This window comes from Capricornis sumatraensis, chromosome 4 (genome assembly GCF_032405125.1).
Source record: "Capricornis sumatraensis isolate serow.1 chromosome 4, serow.2, whole genome shotgun sequence".
NCBI lineage: Eukaryota > Metazoa > Chordata > Mammalia > Artiodactyla > Bovidae > Capricornis > Capricornis sumatraensis.
In genome coordinates, this window is record NC_091072.1 from 75,703,752 (window position 1) to 75,725,899 (window position 22,148).

The 22,148-nt window shown below is 57.3% G+C and overlaps 1 protein-coding gene across 1 annotated transcript; it reads left to right on the top strand.

Annotated features, from left to right (window-relative positions):
* The first annotated feature begins 2,236 nt into the window (after window positions 1–2,236).
* On the top strand, window positions 2,237–22,022 carry ADCY6 (adenylate cyclase 6). The gene is made up of 22 exons (XM_068971809.1): window positions 2,237–2,283; window positions 6,823–7,681; window positions 11,149–11,298; window positions 11,684–11,805; window positions 11,902–12,013; window positions 12,182–12,309; window positions 12,832–12,990; window positions 13,064–13,205; window positions 13,315–13,443; window positions 13,713–13,738; window positions 13,957–14,104; window positions 14,294–14,391; window positions 14,566–14,653; window positions 14,797–14,913; window positions 15,178–15,336; window positions 15,600–15,778; window positions 16,736–16,771; window positions 16,854–16,983; window positions 17,295–17,558; window positions 18,303–18,507; window positions 19,335–19,459; window positions 19,685–22,022. Exons 2-22 carry the CDS (start codon window positions 6,824–6,826, stop codon window positions 19,808–19,810), a joined length of 3,501 nt encoding a protein of 1,166 aa, XP_068827910.1. The 5' UTR covers window positions 2,237–2,283; window position 6,823; the 3' UTR covers window positions 19,811–22,022.
* Window positions 22,023–22,148: the final 126 nt, after the last annotated feature.

Genomic DNA, 22,148 nt, shown 5'->3' on the forward strand with positions numbered 1-22,148 from the left:
GCAGGAGGCCAGACCGCCATAGCAGCTTCCCAGGAGGCAGAGGGGGCCAGAGATGCGTCCCTAGCATGTTTCTCCAGCTTACTTGGTTGATGTCCCCCAAATTTTCTTTTTCATTCCAAAATAAAATGAAGGATCAAGGCTTCCATTTTGAAATATAAAATTTCATAACACACACACTTCTTTCCCTCAATGTCTTTTGTATTTCCCCAATACTGTCTGTAAACATATTATTCTAAGAGATAAATGGCAGATACTAGATTCAGATTGGAGAGGAAATTTTGACAGTGATCAGAACACTGGCTACTTGAAGGGAGAAGTCAGGCAGAAAGGCCCCAAAGGTCAAATTACAGGCCAGGCCTGCACCACTGAGACTCATACATGGAAGAATAAATTGTCCCTTTCTCACTTTCAATTTTCAAACATTTTAACCAACATTTTTCTAGCTTATCCTGAAAATTTTGTAAGACAAGACAGATAGTTTTATCCCTATTTTATAGATGAGGCGCCAAGAGAGTAAGTGATGATTAACCACAGATGAAGAGTTTCCAATTATATATGCCTGATAAGTGACTGAAAGAGGCTTTTTTTTCTCTTTTAAAAAATATTTATTTGATTGTATCAGGTCTTAGGTGCGGCATGTGGGATCTAGTTCACTGACCAGGGATGGAAGCCAGGCATTGGGAGCACGGAGTCTCAGCCACTGAACCATCAGGGAAGCCCCCTGAAAGGGATTTTCTTAATTCTTCCCCTCTCTTTCTGGCCTCAGGCTCTGTCCCGGGCTTCGGGATCCTAGTAGGAGTTTGGCAAGGACAAGAGTTGGGCCCTGAAGCACAGTGCAAGTGAGGGCAGGAGGGCTGGGTCTGAAGAGCAGCTTCCGATATCTAGGCTGGGACCTCCGGGTGGGGAAGGTGCTGCCAAAGGAAGGATGAACTACTGGGCTGGTTGAGGACCCTGCGAGCAGCCTCCAGGGGAAGGCTGACAAGCCGCCCTCTCCCCAGCTCGGGAGGACTGGCACCCCCTCTAAAGCCAGAATCACCTACATCCTGGGTGAGGTCACTCACCCTCCTCTCCTTTCTGGCTACACCGTCTTTCTAACCATCAAAGGGTTAAAGCGGTTTTCACGTGATTTTCCCATCATCCAGGTTACTTGGGCTGCAGCTCCCGGCTTGAAAACCTGGGAAATAAATAAAAGTCCCAAACAATTTCTCAGTACCCTAGCAATGCACCCTCTCTTCACCCCAACCCCCACTCCACAGAGAAGGACAACCCTTTGGGTAAAAAGTGTGTGTGTGAAAGGTGCAGGTGTGTGTCTACATATGGGCAGGTGCTGGGGAGCGGCTTCCCAGAGAGAGTGGGGCCACGTGGTGAGTGCCCCTTCCCTCAGTCCCCCTGGGGCTCTGGGTGCCGGAGATTCACGTGGGGCCAACGCTCCGGAGGGAGGAGGAAGAGGAAAAAAGTGGTGTGTGGGGAAGCAGGCCGCACACACCTGGCGCCTTGTGGAATGAAATCTTTATTAATTATTAAACCGAGTTCCCTCGGGAGCGAGCAGAGCCGTGGCAGGCGGGGCGGGAATGGCGGGGTGGAGGCTGGGGTAGGGAGGAGGGGTGAGGAGTGGGTGCTGGGCACCCGTTCAGTCCCAGGGTACCCCGACAGGAAGGAAGCTGACCCTCTGGGCGCGGGACGGGGGCGGGAGGGGGTCGGGTAATCGCTGCTGGAGAGTGCGTTTCCCCTGCGCGTGGGGGGACCCCGGGAGTGAGGGTGGGAAGAGAATGCTAGAGGAGGCAGCCCGGGGGTGGAGGGAAGTGGGGAGAGGGCCGGCCGGCCGGCTCCTCCCCGGGGTCTTGATCCCAGAACAGTAGCCGCCTGTTTTCCCAAGACTGGGGGAGGGAGCGGCCGGAGGAGAGGAGGGGGCGCGCGGAGGGAGGGTTTCCATTCTTCTCCGGGCTCGCTCGCCCCTACCCCGCTCCTCCGAAGGGAATCGGGCCGCTCGGCCGGGCGTCCGGGGTGGTGGCGGGGGGGAGGGGGTGCCCAGACAAAAGGAGCTTGTGCCTTTAAGGCGGGGAGTCCGGGAGCCGGCGGGGAGGGGACTTCTGGATCCGGGGTAGAGGGCGGCTGCGCTGGACAACAAGGGAGGGGGCGCGGGCCCGGCGCTCGGCGGACGGCGGGCGGCACGGCCGGGACGCACGGGCGCGGAGCAGGACCGCGGGACTGCCGGCCGGCCGGCCGGAGCCCGCGGGGACGGCGGGGCGGGGGCCCCGGGGACGCGCCGACCCCGGCCGGCAGGTGAGACCGCGCGGAGGAGCGTCGGGGGAGGCGGCGGCGCCCGGCGCTCGGGTCTCGGCGCGGCGGCGGGCGGACTCCCGCGCAGCCCCCCGAGAGGTCTGTGGTCGCGGAGGAGCGGGGAGCTCCGGGACTTCGGGACTGGCGGAGGGAAGTCCGGGAGGGGATGGATGGGGCACGGTGGACTCAGGCCCGGGGCTGCAGCCTCCCACCCTCACCCCTCGCTGGGCGCTTCTCTTTCTCCACCCGGAGTGAGTTCCCGGCTGGCGGGGAAGATGGGGGGAGGCATGTACAGCGGGGAGGGGCTGTCCTGAGGTTTTTGCAGCCGGGCTGTGGGTGCGTCTCCGAGTTTGAGGTAGAGTGTGGTTGTGCTTGGGGCAGAAGGGAGGGAGGGGTGCCCTCTGCCTGCAATCACCCACCTCACCCCAGACCTTGGGAACAGAAAGGGTTGGTGTGCTGGCTGGCTGCTAAGGCAGACTTTATTCAGAACAGCTCTGGGGCCCGACTGAAAAGCTCGAATCAAGAGTCAGGCGGTGGACTCTTTCCCCAGCCTCCCCTGCCCCGAGTGCCTTGTGACTGGAGGAGCCTGATGGGGGTTTTCTGGCTGTGGCGGAGGACGGAGCTCAGTGCCATCTTCAGGGAGACCAGGGGCTAAGGAAGGGAGGGATAGGGTCCCCGGACCTCCTGATACAGGCCCTGGCCAGGCTCATCCACATCTGGATAGGCCTGGAATTGAGGCCCACGTCCCAGCCTGATGGGTGGTGCTGGCACTGAAGTGCCCAGCCTGGGCAGCGCCTTCTGCCATGAACTTTCTGAAGTCCTTTTAAAGTCCCCCCGGAGCTTCCTTTTGCCAAGGAGGGCAGGGGCAGAGGGGTCCTGGGAACAGGAGGTGGCCAGGAAGAGGGTGTAGAGTGAAGGGTGTAGGGCGAAGCAGCAAGTACAGCCATCCTTGGGGCTGGGGCGTGGCCTGCTTCAGGCTCCAAGTTGCAGACCCACCGGAGGATCCAGATTTAGGGTCAGGGGCCCTGGGCCTGGGTCTGCCAGGCTGCATGGACACAGCTCCCAGATGGAGCCGGAGGTGCCTGTATCTGTGTTGGAGCAGAAGATCGGTGAGAGAGAGCAAAGAGACCAGGAGCCTGGGGAGGAGGGGTTCCGGGCACAGGCTCAGGAGCCTGCATCTGGGGAGGAGCGGGTGGTCTGTGGTTCACAGAGTTGGGTTCCTGGACATGTAGGGGTGGGGGCCCGTATAGGGAAGTTTTGTGGCTTTGAACAGTACCCTGCCCTGTTCCCTGCCGTACCAGCCTGGCATGGGGTGCCAGGAGTGAGTTCTCCCAAGTTGGGCAGCGCCTGGAGTGAAGCCCAGGGTGGGATGGTTGCAGTTGGTTGGACAATTACAGATCTCCAAAGCTATCCGCTTGTGGGGTCAGAGTGTTCTTGGGAGGGTCATGCGTTCTGCTGGACAGTGTGTGTCCTTCCTCTGTGAGTACAAGCCACATGCTAGAATGTGCTTCCAGGGGGCGGGAACATGGCCAGAAACGGGTCCTTTGGGAACAGAGGTCTGGCCAGTGGCGAGGGGTGGTGGTGGTAAGGACAGGTCAGGGGACGGGTGAGGGTGAGACTGAAGCGAAACATCACAGGGAGTGGGCAACCTGCTCGCTCTGGGCTGTGTCTCATGCAGCTCTGGAGACTGACAGTTGAGGACATAGCAACATGTGACTGGCTGGCACGCATGGGGTTTTGCTCATGATTTTTCCTCTCTTTCCATCTCTTGGACATTGACAGGCTTTTGGGTTCAAAGTGGTGGAAGGCGGGGAGAAGAGCTCACATTTATTAAGTGTGTACTATGTGTGTGGCAGGGGCTGTTATTCTTTCCTCGCAACGCTTCTTATTCCCATTATACGGATGAAGAAAGTGACATAGGGAGGTGATGTAACTTTTTCCAAGGCCGTGAAGCTAGCAAATAATCATAGTACGGTTTGAAGCCTGGTCTCATTCCCAAGACCCTGTATCCAGGGAAGTGTTTTGAAGAGCCAGGCTTTCTTCGGTGACCTTTTCCAAACGCCAGCCTGACCAGAAGTCTTAGGTTTTGGATCTGTTTCTCCAGATGGTGCTGTTGGTGATGTTAAGGGGTTGAAGGACACCGAGGGAACTTAGCGGAGTGTGCTTGGGAATGGGGGTTCCCCATGTGCGGAGAGGTCCCCAGGCTGCCTTCTGCTCTGGGGGTCCCTGGCTGTCAGCTTGAAGCACTGCTGCTGTGGCCACCTGGGGCAAGTGCTGGGTACTCCTCTCGTGAATACGAATGTCAGTGCTGCTAGCTCTGCAGGTTTAAGAATGAGGAGCCCCTCAGGGTGCCCCGTGGCCATGGAGGAGTGTAGCCCTGGAGGGGGACACAGGCATCCGTGGTGGCAGGGCTCTCACCCTCACCTTCTGAGCTGGGCTCAGCTGGAGACACGTCCACGGTTTTGTCAGGGAGTCCTCCCGGCCCAGGTCGAGACACTTCCCTCCCGGAGACGTGAGATCTGGGGCTGACTTGGTTACTCGTGATCTCTAGAGTCTGGGCCGGCCGTGTAAGACTACAGTGGACCTCAGTTGCATTTTGTTTTGTTTGGCTGTCAAATCTGTCCTGTGCACTGGGTGGCCACAGGACCAGCCTCACAGGGTTTTGGTGATGATCAGATAGTAGTTCAAAGCAGAGGGAAAGTGCATGGAAGTGTTATCTATCCATCCGTCCCCCAACCCATCTGTCCACTCAGCGAACATTCATTTAGACCCTTCTAGGTGTTGTAGATGTGGCAGTGAGCAAAACCAGCCAAAATCCTTGCCCTCGTGAAGTTGGCATTCCAGTTAGGAGAGACAGACAATGAACAAATAAGAAAATATATATAATGGCGGTTGCCGATAAGAGTGGTAGAGAAAAATAAAGCATAAAGCTCGGAAGAGAGATAGGGAGCGCCAGGAAAGGGGGTTGCTATTTTAATAGAGTGGTTAGGGAAAGCTCACTGATAAGGGGGTGTTTGAGCTGTGACCTGGAGGAGCCCTTGTTCTAGGCAAAAGGGACAGCAGGCACCAAGGTCCCAAGCTGGCTTGTGCATGGTGTGTTGGGGAACAGCAAAGAGGCTAAGTGAAGCAGAGTGCAGAAAGAGAGATGGAGAATCATAGGATTATCACTGTTAGTTATTATTTCACGTTAGCTTCTCTGAACTAGTCCCTTGAGCTTGCTTTTTTCCTATCTTTTCAACATATAAATTGGTTGAGTACCTGCTATGAGCCAGGCTCAATGCTCGGGGTACTTGGGGGTGGGGATAAAGTGCTGAACAAACTAGGTGTCGTCTGTCCTTTCATAACATTGTAGTCTGGGGGCAGAGTCACACAATAAACAAGGGCTGTTGTGGTTGCTGTTCCGTCTCTAAGTCTTGTCCGACTCTTTGTGACCCCAAGGACTGCGGCACACTGGGCTTCCCTGTCCTTCATCATCTCCTGGAGTTTGCTTAAACTCATGTCCACTGAGTCAGTGATGCCATCCAACCATCTTGTCTTCTGGGCCCCCTTCTCCTCCTGCCCTCAGTCTTTCCCAGCATCAGGGTCTTTTCCAAGGGATGGTTTAGTTTCAGTTGTGATCAGTACTACGGAGGGAATTCATGGAGAGTGAATACGGGACCAAACCTAGTCTGGGTGGGGGCACTGGGACACCTTCCTGAGGAAGTTACATTTAAGCTGGGACCTGAGGGAGAGTTTGACTTTCACTCAGTGAAGTGAGCGGTGTGTGTGCACGAGCGCACGCATGCAAGATCCCCCCCATGTACAGAGGTCACCAATTGGTAGCTCACAGGCTGAATTCATTCCATAGATGTGATTTATTTGGCTCGCAGTATTGAGAAATGTTGGTTACTTGCCAAAGTTTAATTTTTTTTTTTTTAAATCTTTTGACCGCGCCACATGGCATGTGGGATCTGGTTCCCTGACCAGGAATGGCTCCTGGGCCCCCTGCTTTGGGAGAGTGGAGTCTTAACCACTGAGCCACCAGGGAAGTCCCTTGCCAACATGTAAAACCAGGAGATGTCGTGTTAAAGTCTACTTTTTTTTTTTTTTAAAGCTTCTGTTGAAAAATCAGATCAGATGCCACTGGGACGCCAGTGGCACCAGTCCCCCAGTGCGGGGTGGTGCTAGCCCCTGTCTAGGGTGTGCCCTCTCTCCTGAGCCAGGCGGCTTTTCTCACTGACAGGTCACACCAAATCAGTGCCTTGTAAGGAAGAGGTGGATGTTTAAGTGAACTGCTTTGGAGTCAGACCGATCTGGGTTAGAATCTCAGCTCTTACACTCGTGTGGCTGCTTGACCTTGGGCAGGTGACCCTACCCGTCTCTGCTTCGATTTTCTCACCTGTTGACTAGGGCTACCCTGATCTTCCTCAGAGTCATTTTAGGACGAGGATGTCCCTGAAGCGCTCAGCTTGGCAGCAGAAAGTGCTCAGTTAGTGAGAGCTGCTGGTGGTGGCGGCCCATGATGGGGGTATTGACACCGTCTCATTCCTTTCCTCCCCGCAGGATGTCGTGGTTTAGCGGCCTCTTGGTCCCCAAAGTGGATGAACGGAAAACAGCCTGGGGGGAGCGCAATGGGCAGCAGCGGCCGCGCCGCGGGACCCGCACCAGTGGCTTCTGCACGCCCCGCTACATGAGCTGCCTCCAGGGTGCGCAGCCGCCCAGCCCAACCCCCGCCACTGCTCCTCGGTGTCCCTGGCAGGATGAGGCCTTCATCCGGAGGGGCGGCCCAGGCAAGGGCCCGGAGCTGGGGCTGCGGGCGGTGGCCCTGGGCTTCGAGGACCCTGAGGTGGCCGTGGCCATCGGAGCAGCGGAGGCGGCCCCCGCCGTGGCCACCAGGAGCAGGCGGGCTTGCTGGCGCCAGCTGGTGCAGGTGTTCCAGTCGAAGCAGTTCCGCTCGGCCAAGCTGGAGCGCCTGTACCAGCGGTACTTCTTCCAGATGAACCAGAGCAGCCTGACGCTGCTCATGGCGGCGCTCGTGCTGCTCACGGCCGTGCTGCTGGCCTTCCACGCAGCGCCCGCCCGCCCTCAGCCCGCCTATGTGGCCCTGCTGGCCTGTGCCGCCACCCTCTTCGTGGCACTCATGGTGGTGTGCAACCGCCACAGCTTCCGCCAGGACTCCATGTGGGTGGTGAGCTACGTGGTGCTGGGCATCCTGGCGGCCGTGCAGGTCGGGGGCGCCCTGGCAGCCGACCCGCACAGCCCATCTGCAGGCCTCTGGTGCCCCGTGTTCTTTGTCTACATCACCTACACGCTCCTCCCTATCCGCATGCGGGCTGCTGTCTTCAGCGGCCTGGGCCTCTCCACCCTGCACTTGGTCTTGGCCTGGCAGCTCAACCGTGGTGATGCCTTCCTCTGGAAGCAGGTGGGTGGTCAGGGAGGTAGGCCTTGGGGCATCAGGCCAGGAATGAGAAGGGGTCTGGTGATCAGGGCAGTGGGTGAGCCCTGGATGGACACTGGGTGAGGGATGTCTGGCTGGATCTGGAAGGGGGGCAGGGGTCGGGAGGCCTGGTTGCGGGGGTCAGTCTCCATCAGGGGTTTGGGGCAGAAGGCCCTGCTGAGGGGGAGGAAGGCTACAGACCCTGCGCTCTGCTCCCATGGGCCACTGTCCGCAGCTCTTTAGCCTGAGGCTTTTGAAATAGTATCATCTGCAGAGACACTGTGGAGGGCTGGAGAAGGGCAGGTGATGTTTAGCCCCTGGGTGGGGGCAAGGCTGAGAGGGCAGGGGAGGCTACATCCTACCCTGACCCCTGACCCCCAGCCTGAGACTCCGGGCTTGGTGCCTGCCTTCTAGGCAGCTCTCAGCGGTGATGCGGGGGGACCGAGTAGGCTTTTGATGGAGTTAGCAAGGGGGGAGTCACCTGTCTCCTGGACCGAGGCCAGCTCCAAGAGCACAGGGGAGGTGATGGGTGGTCTCTCCTCTCCTGGACTGGGAGTAGTTTGGGGTGGGACTGTGGACAAGAGGGGCATTAGGCTCCGACCTCATCTCGCCTACTTCCCACTGAGGACCAGGGCTCTGGCAACTGCCTTGAGGCTCTCTGCCCATGTGGGCTTCTGCCTCTGGGTTCTGAGCGGTATGTGAGGTGAGGCTCTCGTAAGAGCTTGGCTGCGGGCAGACCTGGTTGTCCAAGGGGCTGAAATCTTCTCTGTGAGAGTGCAGACAGCACATCTTGCCTCTCCCAGTCTTAGTTTCCCATTCTGTAAAAGGAAGATGCAAATGGCGTCGACCTCGTGATGCTGCTGAGGACCCTGCCTCATAGGGTGGTGTCCTCACCTGCAGCGAGGTGTGGGGAGGCTGGAGGGGACGGTACCCAGTAAAAGGGCTTCCGGGACGTCCGTTGCAGAGAAGCATGAGCCAGTGGAGTCGGCTGTCTCATGTCGTCCCCTGACCAGGCACAGGCACTTTTGCCCAGCCGAGCCTTCGGGGTTGCTGTAGATACAGTTCCCCAACACTCCTTGTGGTCCCTCCAGTGGCCCCTGCTTTAGGTGGCGCTGTCCTCTTTCTTGCTCTGCCTTGCCCAGAGCCTGTGGCCTGTAGCCCACCCAGCCCCACCCACAAAGAGGAAGTTGCCTGGGGCTCCCAGGGTGAGAAGCTGGGTGCTCTGGCATGATGCCCTTCCCTGCCTTGCCTGTGGAACAGAATGTACCTTTTTAAGAGTAACTGTATAGCCAGTTTGTTTGTAGAGCACATAGCCGCAGGGCGCTGTCAGATCTCTTAAAGGGCCAGGGTCCTTCTGCCGTTGCTAGCCCCCCATCTCTCTCCAGGGGAGCTGTCACACTGGGCATTGGAGTTGGACTGCCCTCTTGGGGAAGGAGGAGCTTGGAGGTGGGACTTCCCATCCCCCATCCTTTCTAGGGTAGATAGGTGTCTCTTCCCTGCTCTCTGCTGGCCTGGTGCCCAGAGCCAAGCCCAGGGCCTGACTAGGGAGGCATAGTTCCATGGAGGCCAGGACTGCACCAGTCTCCCGCCTCTCCAGGGTGCCCAACCAGTGGGGCTCAGTGGGCACGTTCCTGGGGCGAGTGGAGGAAGCTGCCCATGGCCTGTGCCAGCCCTTGGGGCCAGGGCAGCCCATACCCCTTCTCTGAACTGAGGATTCCCTGCACCCAGTTGGCTTTCAGGTTTCTGGGTGGGGCTCTGGCCTCCTTTCTATGGTCTTTGGGCAGCCCCTTTCCAGATCCAGGCCCTTCATCCTCCTCTGACCCGCTCACCCAGACACACTGAGCAGCTTCACCCGGTGACCCAGTCCAGCCTGGCGTGTCCTGCAGTGTCCTGGCAGCCATTTTTTCTCACAGTCGGATTGGGGTCTGTGTACAGATCTATTTCAGTCTCTTGTCCCCCTTCCCCTTCCCTCCACCATGACTCACATTTTCCTCTTGGGCTCCTGGGGCCAGGAAGGGAAGTTGCCTGGTTTGCCCCCCCTTTTCTTCTCCCCCACTGGGGGCTATTCTTAGAAACCCCCGAGGGATAGTGTGCCCCCCTTCTTCATCCCTGCTGCTGGGAAGGGGGTGGTCTTGTGAGCTAGACAGAGAAGGGAAGCTGGGAGACCAATCCTAGAGGGCGGGAGCTGGGAATGGCGGGGGTTAGCTGGCCCACCCTCCATCTTACCCAAGGAACAAGAAGCCGAGGTCCCAGAGACTGAGTGACAGGCCCAATTTTGCAGGATGAGTCTTGGTTCCAGGCAGAGCCCAGAACTCCTGGCTTCCAGTTGGTGCTCTTGCCCTCCCTTCTCCCAAAACCAGAGCCCTGCCCCAGCCAACTCTGGGGTGGAGCCACGAGTGCCAAGTTAACTCCTGAAGTTCCAGAATCACTGAGCCCAGCTTCCCTTAGACTCGCTCTCTAATCACTGTTGCTGCTGCTGACTGAGGATGGAACACCCTTGGTTTGGGGTCCTAGGGTGTAGGGACCTGACTGGACCAAGTGTTGGGAGTGGCCAGGCGTGGTGGCACCCCATCCCAGCTCAGAAGGGTTCTTCGTGTCTGTGAAATTGATGACTCCCAAGCCTGGGTTCTGAGGTGGGCCTCAAGAGCGTTGGTGAGTGGACTGAGTTGGAGTCCTGGGAACGTGGGTTGTAGTACACGGTAGGGTTAGGATACAGCCTGGAGTCTGACTGTCCTGGACTCGAGTCCCATGCCAGCTACTACCAGCGGTGAGATCCTGGACAGGTTATATAACTTCTGTGCACCTGAGTCCCTCACCTTTAAAATAAGATCATGCTCCCATCTCATAAGAGTTGTAAGAAATGCATCCGTTAATGTATAAAGCACACCTATAGAATCCAGGCATGTTGTAAATAGCCAACAAATTAGCTCCAGTAATAATAGTAGTCATTATTATCATATTATGTCAGGGTAGGGAGGAACCTTGGCGATCTTACTGTCCATCTCCAGGTTCTAGACAAGCAGACAGGCCCAGAGAGATGAGGTGACTTGTCCTGGGCACACACAGGAAGATTTGGAGCTCAGGTCTCCTGGGTGTCGTCCTGTGAGGAGAACCACATGCTGGAGCAGCAGCATGTCTTTTGTTTGGGGTGTTTGTGGGGCAGGGAGTCAGAGAGTGCTGGGCCCAGGCCCTGTGACCTACCTGGCCCTGGCTGGTGCTTCCACTCCCAGGAGCTGTGAGAAGATCACATTTCTCACCACGGGTGAGCCAGGCAGGGAGCTGGACCCCTGTGGGGAATGGGGAGCTGGACTGCAGGGGTGGGGCTGGCTTGGGGAAGACAAGGCACAGGATCCTGGCTTCCTCCCCAAAGCAGTGCGTCTACCGAGAGCCTAGCTAGTTGCAGCTGTGTGTGTTGGGAGTGGTCACCATTTGCCACTGCTACCCCTCTGCAGCTCGGTGCCAACATGCTGCTGTTCCTCTGCACCAATGTCATTGGGATCTGCACACACTATCCGGCTGAGGTGTCTCAGCGCCAGGCATTTCAAGAGACCCGCGGTTACATCCAGGCCCGCCTGCACCTGCAGCATGAGAACCGGCAGCAGGTGGGGCTGCTCTCCCTCGTCACGGCCTTGCCCAGCCCCCTGCCAGTAGCCTGCAGGTTGGATCTGCCACCTGTGCCATGGAGTAGTGTGAATGGTTCCCCCTGACTGTGCAGCACAGAGGCTCTCTGACTTTGGAGTTGCTGGCCTGTCAGAGGAGGGGAGGGAATAGACGCAGTGCACCTGAGGGGTTGAATGGGGTGTCGTCAGAGAAGACTGGGGTGTGTGTCTGGCAAGGGCTCTAACGGAGGAGGGTCACGCTACGGTCCAGGAGGGAAGCTCAGGTCTCCAGAGAGGTCAGGGAGGGTTCCAGGATGTGGAGGGACCAGGAGGGATTAAAGCGTGGGGCCAGGAAGATATTGGTGCCCTGTTGAAACCACTGGTCTAGGAGCGGCTGCTGCTGTCTGTGTTGCCCCAGCATGTTGCCATGGAGATGAAAGAAGACATCAACACAAAGAAAGAAGACATGATGTTTCATAAGATCTACATTCAGAAGCACGACAATGTCAGGTAGGGTGGGGGTGGGGAGGATACTGGGAGAGGTGGGGGCGGTCTATGAGTCTCTGAGGGCCACACTGTCCTTCCGTCTTCTGCCATCGTCCACAGCATCCTGTTTGCAGACATTGAAGGCTTCACCAGCCTGGCATCCCAGTGCACGGCGCAGGAGCTGGTCATGACCTTGAATGAGCTCTTTGCCCGGTTCGACAAGCTGGCTGCGGTGAGGGTGCTGGGGCTAGGGGGCAGGGGTGACTGGGTGGGGCACACCTCTCTGGCAGCAGCTTGGGGGTGAGAGCCTATGGAGTCTGCAGTGAGAGCAGTGGGCTAGGCGGGCTGGCTGGTAAGAGAGTAAAGGTGACTGACTCTCCCCCAACTCTTTCTGCTTCAGGAAAATCACTGCCTCAGGATCAAGATCTTAGGGGACTGTTACTACTGCGTGTCAGGGCTGCCAGAGGCCCGGGCAGACCATGCCCACTGCTGCGTGGAGATGGGGGTGGACATGATCGAGGCTATCTCGTGAGCACCGTTCCCTCCCGGGCTTGCTGGGACTGAGGGGGCTCCGCCTGCCCCTGCCCTTCGATATGCCCTTAGGACCTTTCGTCAGTCTTGGCTGTCTCTCTGTCTTGGAGATCCATGCCTGGGGAGGGGAGAGGCTTCAGCCCATGTGAAGATCCACGTGCACCTTAGACTCCAGCGGCTGGGATGGGGCAGGGGGAGTCAGGGTGAGGGGGGATTTATGCTGGAGAGAATGCCAGCTGTAGGCCTGCTGGGCGGGTGGCGATTCCTCATCTCCTCGCCCAGTCCCATAGGACACTGCTGGACCCCTGCTGGTGAACAGGGTTCCCAAAGGTTTGTCCTTGAGCCCTGTGCAGCCTCCTACCTGTGTCCCGCCAAGGGTGTGTCCTGCCAAGGGTGTGCCGTGTGCCCTGTGGCTGGGTCTGTCCTTGCCCACTTGGCTCCAAGGCGAGCTCAAGGCCTGGGCTCTGGGCAGGGGGTGGGGAGGACTACCAAGAGCTAAGCCAGGCCACCTCCTCCCAGGCTGGTGCGCGAGGTGACAGGTGTAAACGTGAACATGCGCGTGGGCATCCACAGCGGGCGTGTGCACTGCGGCGTCCTTGGCTTGCGGAAATGGCAGTTTGACGTGTGGTCCAATGACGTGACTCTGGCCAACCACATGGAGGCCGGGGGCCGGGCCGGGTGAGTGCTGGTCCAGGGCTAAGGGGTGGGAGCCATCGGGTAAGCCGGGGTCTTACCCACCTGTCCCACGCAGCCGCATCCACATCACCCGGGCCACACTGCAGTACCTGAATGGGGACTATGAGGTGGAGCCGGGCCGTGGTGGGGAGCGCAACGCTTACCTCAAGGAGCAGCACATTGAGACCTTCCTCATCCTAGGAGCCAGCCAGAAACGGGTCAGGGTCGGGTTGGGGAAGGTGGCTGGGGAGAGGGGCAGATGGAGGGAGCAAGCAGAGGCCTTCTCTGGGCGCCTCTTCCCAGCCTGTACCTGTGCTGTCTACACAGAAAGAGGAGAAGGCCATGCTGGCCAAGCTACAGCGGGCGCGGGCCAACTCCATGGAGGGGCTGATGCCACGCTGGGTGCCTGACCGTGCCTTCTCCCGGACCAAGGACTCCAAGGCTTTCCGCCAGATGGTAGGGTCCTGCCGCGCCTGGCCTGGGCCTTGGTTTCTTGTTTCCCTCAACACTCAGTATCGCCCTGCCCTCTTCCGCCTCCCTTGTGGAGGCTGTTGTCTCTCTAGTTTCTGGAATTGGGAATGGGAGGGCTGATTTCATCCCAGGGGTCCCAAGCTCCCCAGAGTCTATGGGGAAAGCCCTCAGAACAGTGTTGGGGGTGGGGAAGGGACTGTAGAGGTGAAGGTGGCCTGCCCGTCACCTCACTCACACACTGTCCCTTTCTCTAGGGCATCGATGATTCCAGCAAAGACAAGTAAGTCAAGTTGTTGAGGAGGGCGGGTGGGTGAAGGCACTTGCAGCCTGGGGTGAGGTGGTGGGGAGCTGAGATCCCCCTCTTCCCTGGACTTCAGACGTGTCGCGTGGGACCGGGTGCCACCTGCCCCTCTGAGTGCTGCCCGTGCCCCTCCCTTCTCATCACCTGTCACGTGGCCGTGGTCAGGCGCCTGGTGAAGCCATGTCCTCTGCCCTCAGCCGGGGTGCTCAGGATGCCCTGAACCCTGAGGATGAGGTAGACGAGTTCCTGGGCCGGGCCATTGATGCCCGCAGCATCGATCAGCTGCGCAAGGACCACGTGCGCCGGTTCCTGCTCACCTTCCAGAGAGAGGATCTTGAAAAGAAGGTTTGAGGGGTGCAAGGGCAGCAGGAGGAGGTCCTGGCAGGGTGGTCTGAGCACAAGTGAGGGAACAGGAGAAGTTTCTAGGGAGCGGGGGGTGACCACCGGGCACTGGGGATTCACCTCAGCTGGGCCAACTGGCAGCACCCTGCCTTCCGAGGGCAGTGGCAGCCAGCTCAGTCTCCTCTCCCTCAGTACTCACGCAAGGTGGACCCCCGCTTTGGAGCCTACGTGGCCTGTGCCCTGCTGGTCTTCTGCTTCATCTGCTTCATCCAGCTTGTCGTCTTCCCACGGTGAGAGCTCTGCCCCTCCCTGCTGGGCTTCTCTTCCTGCTACCACTTCCCAGGCCCTTCTTAAACACCCTCGCAAGCACACAGTCCTGGGGCCTGCCCCCCGCCTGCCCAGGGAGTGGGAAAGGACCCCCAGATCTCCCAGAGTAACATCTTCCCTGGCCCTCTCCCGCCCAGCTCAGCCCTGATGCTTGGCATCCACGCCGGGATCTTCCTGCTGTTACTGGTGACTGTGCTGACCTGCGCCGTGTACTCCTGTGGCTCTGTACGTGGGGGACCTTCCGGGGCTGGTCGGGGAGGCCAGGCTGGGAGTGGGGAGGGAGGAGAAGGCCAGGCCTCTGCCACTAGGCCTGGCCCTGGGTGGCCTTACCCATTGGGTGACGTGGCCTGTCTCCTGCCTCCTGACAGCTGTTCCCTGAGGCCCTGCGACGTGTGTCTCGCAGTATCGTCCGCTCGAGGGCACATAGCACCGCAGTTGGCATCTTTTCTGTCCTGCTTGTGTTCACCTCTGCCGTCGCCAGCATGGTAAGGGTCCAGGGAGAATTCTCCTGCTCCTCCTGTGCCAAGCACTGTTCTGGGTGCTGGGGCTACAGAGAGGAACGAGACACATTTCCTCCTCAAAGCAGGAGTGAGGTTAACCCCTGTCCTCCTGGCTTTCTCCCTTTGCCTCTTGTTATCCCTCAGTGAGAACTTGGGCCTCTGGCATATAAGGCACTTGGGCAAGGCCCTGGTAACCCCTCCCCCCCTCAGTTACCCTAATATATCCCTCCTCTCCCCCTGTTTTTGCAGTTCACCTGTAACCACACCCCCATACGAACTTGTGCAGCCCGGATGTTGAATTTAACCCCTGCCGACATTACCGCCTGCCACCTGCAGCAGCTCAATTACTCTCTGGGCCTGGATGCTCCCCTGTGTGAGGGCACCGCACCCACCTGCAGCTTCCCCGAGGTGTCCAGGCAGTGGTCAGGCGGGGTGGGGGGGTCCTGATCAGTGCCAGTTCCTGACCTTTCTGTGCCAGGCTTGGTGGTGGGCACTGGGGACCCAGGATCTCACCAGAGTCTCCAGCTCCAGGAGCAGCCCTGGCGTGGTGTGGTGTCAGGGTGTGTGGATGGCGAAGGAGGCTTGGGTTTGAGGCGGTGGAGGGGTCTCAGGCGGCGGCGTGCCTTGTGCTCTGCCCTCTCACCCAGACTTCCTCTGCCTTCGCTCCGCAGTACTTCATTGGGAACGTGTTGCTGAGTCTCTTGGCCAGCTCTGTCTTCCTGCACATCAGTAGTATCGGGAAGTTGGCCATGATCTTTGTCCTGGGGCTCGTCTATCTGGTGCTTCTTCTGCTGGGTCCCCCAGCCACCATCTTTGACAACTATGACCTCCTGCTGGGCGTCCATGGCTTGTGAGTTTATTCTCAACCCCTTTAATCCCCCAGGAGCCTCTTGACCCTGCTAGGTCGCTGAGAGCCCTTTGTGCCCTGGCATGCTACCACTCATCCCTCACATGGGGGGAAAGGAGGTAGCAACTGACCCCCAACAGTCACCTCAAGGAAACCCCAGACCTGGGAAATCCCTTTGTCTTTAGGGTACACATTAACAATAAAAACTCCCTCTTGCATTTGCATGTTTCATATCCACTCTTAACTACTTGCAGGTCACATAGCTGCTTGGGGTAGAGCCCCGGCTAGGAAAGGAACCAAAACTCGGGCTCCTGCTTTAGGGCTCTGCCTGGGACAACACTGGCTTTTCCTCTGTAAAAGCCCACACCTTATGTGGCAGAAACATACGGTGTGGTAGAAAAAGCCTCTGCAGCCTGCTGAGTTTGAGTCCCTACTCTGCCACTTATTAGCTGTGTGACCTTAGATCGGTGAGTTAACTTCTCCGAGCCTCAGTTTCTTCATCTGTAAAATGGCAGTGCCATCTATATCACAGGGTAGTTGTAAAGATTATAGTAACTAACATTTATCGAAGACTTGCTGATGCCAAGCACTGTGCTAAGTCTTTGTTTTTTTTAATTAAAAGCATTTTTTAAGAATTTAGACTGTGCTGTGTCTTTATGGTGCTACTTGGGCTTTCTATAGCTGTGGATGTGCTAAGCCTTTTGCTCACATTGTTTAGATCTGATCACTCTTGTATTGATGAGGAAACTGAGGCTTACAGAGTTAAACAACTTGTTCCAGGTCACATAGTTGGTGGGTAGAGGAGCCAGGAGTGGAATCTCTGCTCTTAATATAAGCAAATGCCTTGGCCTGGTCCCTGATCTGTGGTGCTCAGTAAATGCAGTTTCTGTCTCCTCTTCCATGCCCTGACTGGCGACCCAGGAAGAACCAATGACTTTGTCTCTTGTATCTTCTTGCCAGGGCTTCTTCCAATGAGACCTTTGATGGGCTGGACTGGTGAGTGAGGGCTCCAGGGCAGTAAAGGGCTGGGCTGCCAGACGCCTCTTTCAGCCACTGAGCCCACCTCTGCTTCCCTCAGCCCAGCGGCCGGGAGGGTGGCACTCAAATACATGACCCCCGTGATTCTGCTGGTGTTTGCACTGGCGCTGTACCTGCATGCCCAGCAGGTGGAGTCCACCGCCCGCCTGGACTTCCTCTGGAAGCTGCAGGTGACAGGGCAGGCCTCCGGGGTGGGTGGGTGGTTCCTGGGGGCGGAGCCTGGGCCGTGTCAGGCATCTCTTAGTCTGGTCAAGGTTCAGCCTGCCCTGAGCCACCCTGGCTCCATGCTTTCCCTGTGCCCACCCCCATCCCCCGCCTCATCCTGTCCCTGCCCCCTCGGCCCCTCTGCCTGTTCTTCGGCCTCATCTCTCCCTGGTTTTCTTCTCCCATGCGGTTCCCTTAGATACCCTTCTCCAGGTGTTGGCTGCTGTACCCACGCCTTGTGATGTTGGGCAGTGGGTGATGGGTGTGGTGTCCACAGGCAACAGGGGAGAAGGAGGAGATGGAGGAGCTCCAGGCCTACAACCGGCGGCTGCTACATAACATTCTGCCCAAGGATGTGGCCGCCCACTTCCTGGCCCGGGAGCGCCGGAACGACGAGCTCTACTACCAGTCCTGTGAATGTGTGGCTGTCATGTTCGCCTCCATTGCCAACTTCTCTGAGTTCTACGTGGAGCTGGAGGCCAACAACGAGGGTGTCGAGTGCCTGCGACTGCTCAATGAGATCATTGCTGATTTTGATGAGGTACTTGTCCCTTAGGCTGGTGCTGGCAGAGGGTTGGGGGATGAGAGGTGGGAGAACTTTGGATAAGAAGGCAAGGATTGGAGGGGCTCATCTCATGAGACCCAGAGATGTGAAGGGCAGGAGTAAAGGTAGGCACCGTGGAGTGAGGGACAGATATGAATGTGTCACAGGCAGCAGGGTCAGCTCCAGTGGGGCAGGGTCATTGTTACTGAGGAGGAAAGGAGGACGTGATCTGTGGAGGGGCCAGTAGAATTAGCAAGTGGACGTCATTGAAGAAGGAGCTGGCAATCTGTAGACTACAGCCTCAAGAGGCCGAGTAATGCAGATGATGCCCTGAATAGAGAGAACTGAAGTAAAATATGAGGAAGCGTCCTGAGCATCCAGGTCAGCTCTGGAGAGAAGGCACTTCCTCAGTCTGGGACTCTCTCCAGCGGTGAGGGTTGGAATCATTAATGCCTGATATCCCTCCTGTGGTTCTGGGTTCTGTAGCGGGCTGTCGAAGTTGTCCTGGAGTTGTGTGCTCAAGTCCCTGCTTGGGTTTTGACGGCTGCCTAGTAAAGGAAACATTTTCCCAGTTCCTAGCCCAGCACCAAGAGCAGTAGTTGGAAGCGGGGCTCACATACTGGAGGGAAGTATGAGGCAGGGAAGTGGGGCAGGGGCCAGAGCATGGCCAGGAAGGAGCCTTGGGGCAGGACTGGGTCTGGCCTTTCTGCCTTGACAGCCAGGTCCCCCTCTGCTGTCCAGATCATCAGTGAGGAGCGCTTCCGGCAGCTGGAGAAGATCAAGACAATTGGTAGCACCTACATGGCTGCCTCTGGGCTGAATGCCAGCACCTATGATCAGGTGGGCCGCTCCCACATCACTGCCCTCGCTGACTATGCCATGCGGCTCATGGAGCAGATGAAGCACATCAATGAGCACTCCTTCAACAATTTCCAGATGAAGATTGGTAAGAAGGCCTGGATGATGGCATGTTTTCCCAGGGATGTTTCTGGGGTGAAGCTGAGGCAGCAGGCTAGGGATGGTGTCTCAGACTCCCCATCAGGAGTCCTGTGGGGGTTTCCTTTTCTCTCGCTTCCTATATCATCTGATGTTAAGAATAGATACCATTTATTAAGGGCCTCCTATGTGCTAAGCATTGTCTCAGACTCTTTTTGGTTTTTAACACATATCAATCCTCACATTATCCCCTTTTACAGAAAAGAGTTGGATTTTCAGAGTGGGTAAATAACTCAGCCAAGGTCATACAACTAGTTACGGCTGAACTGGGATTCAAGACCAGGTTTATGTAGATACCAGTACCTATGTCCCTATCTGTGGCTGGTCTGGTAAGAGGCACTTCCTCCCAGATGAGCTGGTGGATGGGAGTTGTTAATAGTGTGGGTTCTGGAGTCAGAATGTCAGAATGTTTGAATTCTGGCTCTTCCACTTATGGGCTTATTTAGCAAGTCACCTAACTTCTGTAAGCTTCGGGTACCATTTCTATAAAATGGGGATGATGAGCCCTACCTTGTAGGGCTGTTGAGAGGCTGAGATAGTGTAGAAGGCTTATAGAGCGGTTGGCATAGCATGAGCCTTTGGTGGATTAGCTGCCGTTCTGGCATAGCCCTTCTGACTTAGGGGAGCTCCTTGGCATTCTTTACAACCAGGAGACTTGTCCCTTCTCCACTTTCTTCTCTGGGTCCTTCTAAAGGTGCCAGGAGGTGGTGCCTCCCTGGGCTGACTGGGGAACATCCACTGCTCTCAATTTCTTACTTTTATCCCTGCCCACCCCAGGACTGAACATGGGCCCAGTTGTGGCAGGCGTCATTGGGGCTCGGAAGCCACAGTATGACATCTGGGGGAACACAGTGAATGTCTCAAGTCGAATGGACAGCACCGGGGTCCCCGACCGCATCCAGGTGAGGGGGTTGTAAGCGGAAGCTGGGAGGGGTCTGGGTGTGGGGAGCTTCCACAGGGCCCCCTCTGCAGTCAGCCAGGACAGGGGTAGGGTGGCGATATTCTGTGTTTGGTGGAGGGGGTTATAGGGGGAGATAGTAGCATGACCAGAGAACCCCTGGGCTCCTGCAAATGCAGCAGGAAGCATCCTGGCCTAAGCAGGTTCCCCTCCCGCCCCACCCCCCCAGGTGACCACGGACCTGTACCAGGTTCTAGCGGCCAAGGGCTACCAGCTGGAGTGTCGAGGGGTGGTCAAGGTGAAGGGCAAGGGGGAGATGACCACCTACTTCCTCAATGGGGGCCCCAGCAGTTAGCAGGGCCCAGCTACAGATCAACTGAAAGGACCAAGGTGGGCATTTGGGTGGACTCTGTGCTTGCTGGGGGAAGCTGTGGCAGGGGTCACTGAGCTTCCAGACCCTGCTGATCACAAAGGGAACACCCCAGCAGGCTGTTCAACTACGTCCTCAGGCTGGTGAACGAGGGGATACCAAGAGGATTATGCAAGTAACTTTTAAAATCTAGGGTAGGGCTGTTTTCCCTCCTTTCTTCCAGCTTTTGGGAGCAGGGGAGGGGGCAGCAGCAAAGGTGGGGGGACCCTTCCTGCCTGAGAGATTAAAATGGCAGCTTGTCACACCTCCCCCTTCCCTGTCTGTCTGGGCAACACGCTTAGGGCTGGGCCCTTTCTTTCCCTTTTTCCTGGGAATCTTTTGTACAAAGACTGGGGCAGGGTTGAAGAGTACCTGTTCCACGCTTGCCTTTGCTGTGCCTGCACCCCCAGCATGGGTCCTGGGCCCTCCCCACCCCGCCAGGTCTCCCTCAGGGACACAGGGCCAAGGAGGGAGAGGCTCGGGAGACCCAGCTCTGTTCATATTTCAGGGGAACGTTTCCATTTGCCAAATCCTAGTCCCACGATCTGTCCCCAAAGGGGAACAAAGGGACTTCTGACAGCTCAGATTAGCCTCAGTTCCTGCACAGCTCCAGGGAGAGGGGCATCTGGTCTCATTGGTACTGTGAAAAGACCCAGCCAGGGAGCAGGCACGTGCATGAGGGTGTTAGAAGACTGGAAGGTGGACGTTCGCCTGCAGGTGCCAAAGAGAGCAGGCCGGCCAGGGATGGGGGTGGTGCCAGACTCTGAAGGTCAGGATCAGGCCACTCTGCCCCCGCGCACTCTTGCTGTCTGCTGCAAGAGACACAGAGCGTCTCTACCCATTCTGTTGCCAAATAGAAAAGGGCCAGGGCCTGGAGGAAGACGACCTTGATCCTAAACCCGTCCTCCCAGACCTCTGGCACTGGGGAGGGCCTGTGTGTCTGTGTAACTGTGTGTGCATGGTGGTCCGTGTGTGTGTTTTCCAGGTCTATGTGTCCTTACGCTCCTGCTCCTCAACTCTCCACCCTGGGTTGCCTCTTTCCTGTGGGCCTCTGTCTTCTGGGAATAAGGCAGGATGTCTGATTTCAAGGGATGGAGACAGATGCCCAGTTTGCACAGGAGCGGGATGGGGTGTGGTAACAAGAGGAGGGTGACTGGAGAGAGGAGGTCTTTTGTGCCAAATCCCTAATTGCCTTGTGGGGACCACGTGTGCTTTGCTAGGGCAGGGACCCAAGCGCCTGCTGGAGCCCCCATGCTCCTTGCACTTGAACGCTCTGGGGTTTGGTGGGCAGAGGCTCAGGAGTCCCCTGGATTTCCCCAGCTGGTATCCTGGGATGTGGTAAGCCTTGGGGCTTAGGTAGCATGGGACCCCCGAGGACCCAGACTCTGGTACTAGGGGAAAGGGGAGGGGAAGCCGGACCTCGGCCGTCCCTAGTCTGCAGCCTGGGCCCAGCGTGCTGCAGGCTCCCCAGTCCCCATGAAGCCTGCGGGGGGCTGGCAGGAGGATTAGGAGGGCTGGGCCTTAGATTCCCTTCTTGTCCGCGCCTGCCTTTCACCCGCTTCCCTGCAGCCTTGCCTCTGGCCTGAATGAGTCGGTGCCTTGGTTTCTCTGTACCTGTTTAAGCTGAGGCAGTGGCCACAGTTTTGCTTGAAGATCGCTTTGCCTCAGAGGTGTTAAGAGGCAGAGGGGAGAGGGTCCCAGAGTTGCTGACTTTGGGGACTGGAAGGGGCAGGTGGTACTCTTGCCCTTCCTCATGCCCTTTCTGACTCTAGTTCCTTGCAGAGGTTGTTTCTGGCTCGTACTGACTGCTCTGGGGGATCTTCATGTATCAACCAAGTGGGCCATCAGTCACTTCATTAGCCAAGGCAGGAGAAGAGAAAAGATTAGGTGGTCCAGATGAAGTCAGCTCCCCTTCCCTCAGCCACAGCCCTGGACAGGAAGGTTCTGCATGGGGTCCTGGGGTGGGGAGGAGGCTGTAAGGAGGCCAGAGTGGAAGACTGCTTCACTTACAGCGGAAGTGAGTGACTTGTGTCTGCTTCTTGCTAGTGGAAGGGGCCTGTCTGCACCCTGGCTCCCTGCACCACAGTGCCAGCCATGCATTTCCCCCAGGCTGATATTGCCCCCTTCCTTGCCAGTTGGTGGGGGAGTCAGTAGATGGGAGGCCCATGGACTTTGGTTTTATAATGTAACCAGCGTGGAGGCCGGGGGGAGGGTGGCATATCGTTGTATTTCAGTGAAATATTTAATATATTTAAATATCAATAAAAATCAAACTCTTTGTAAA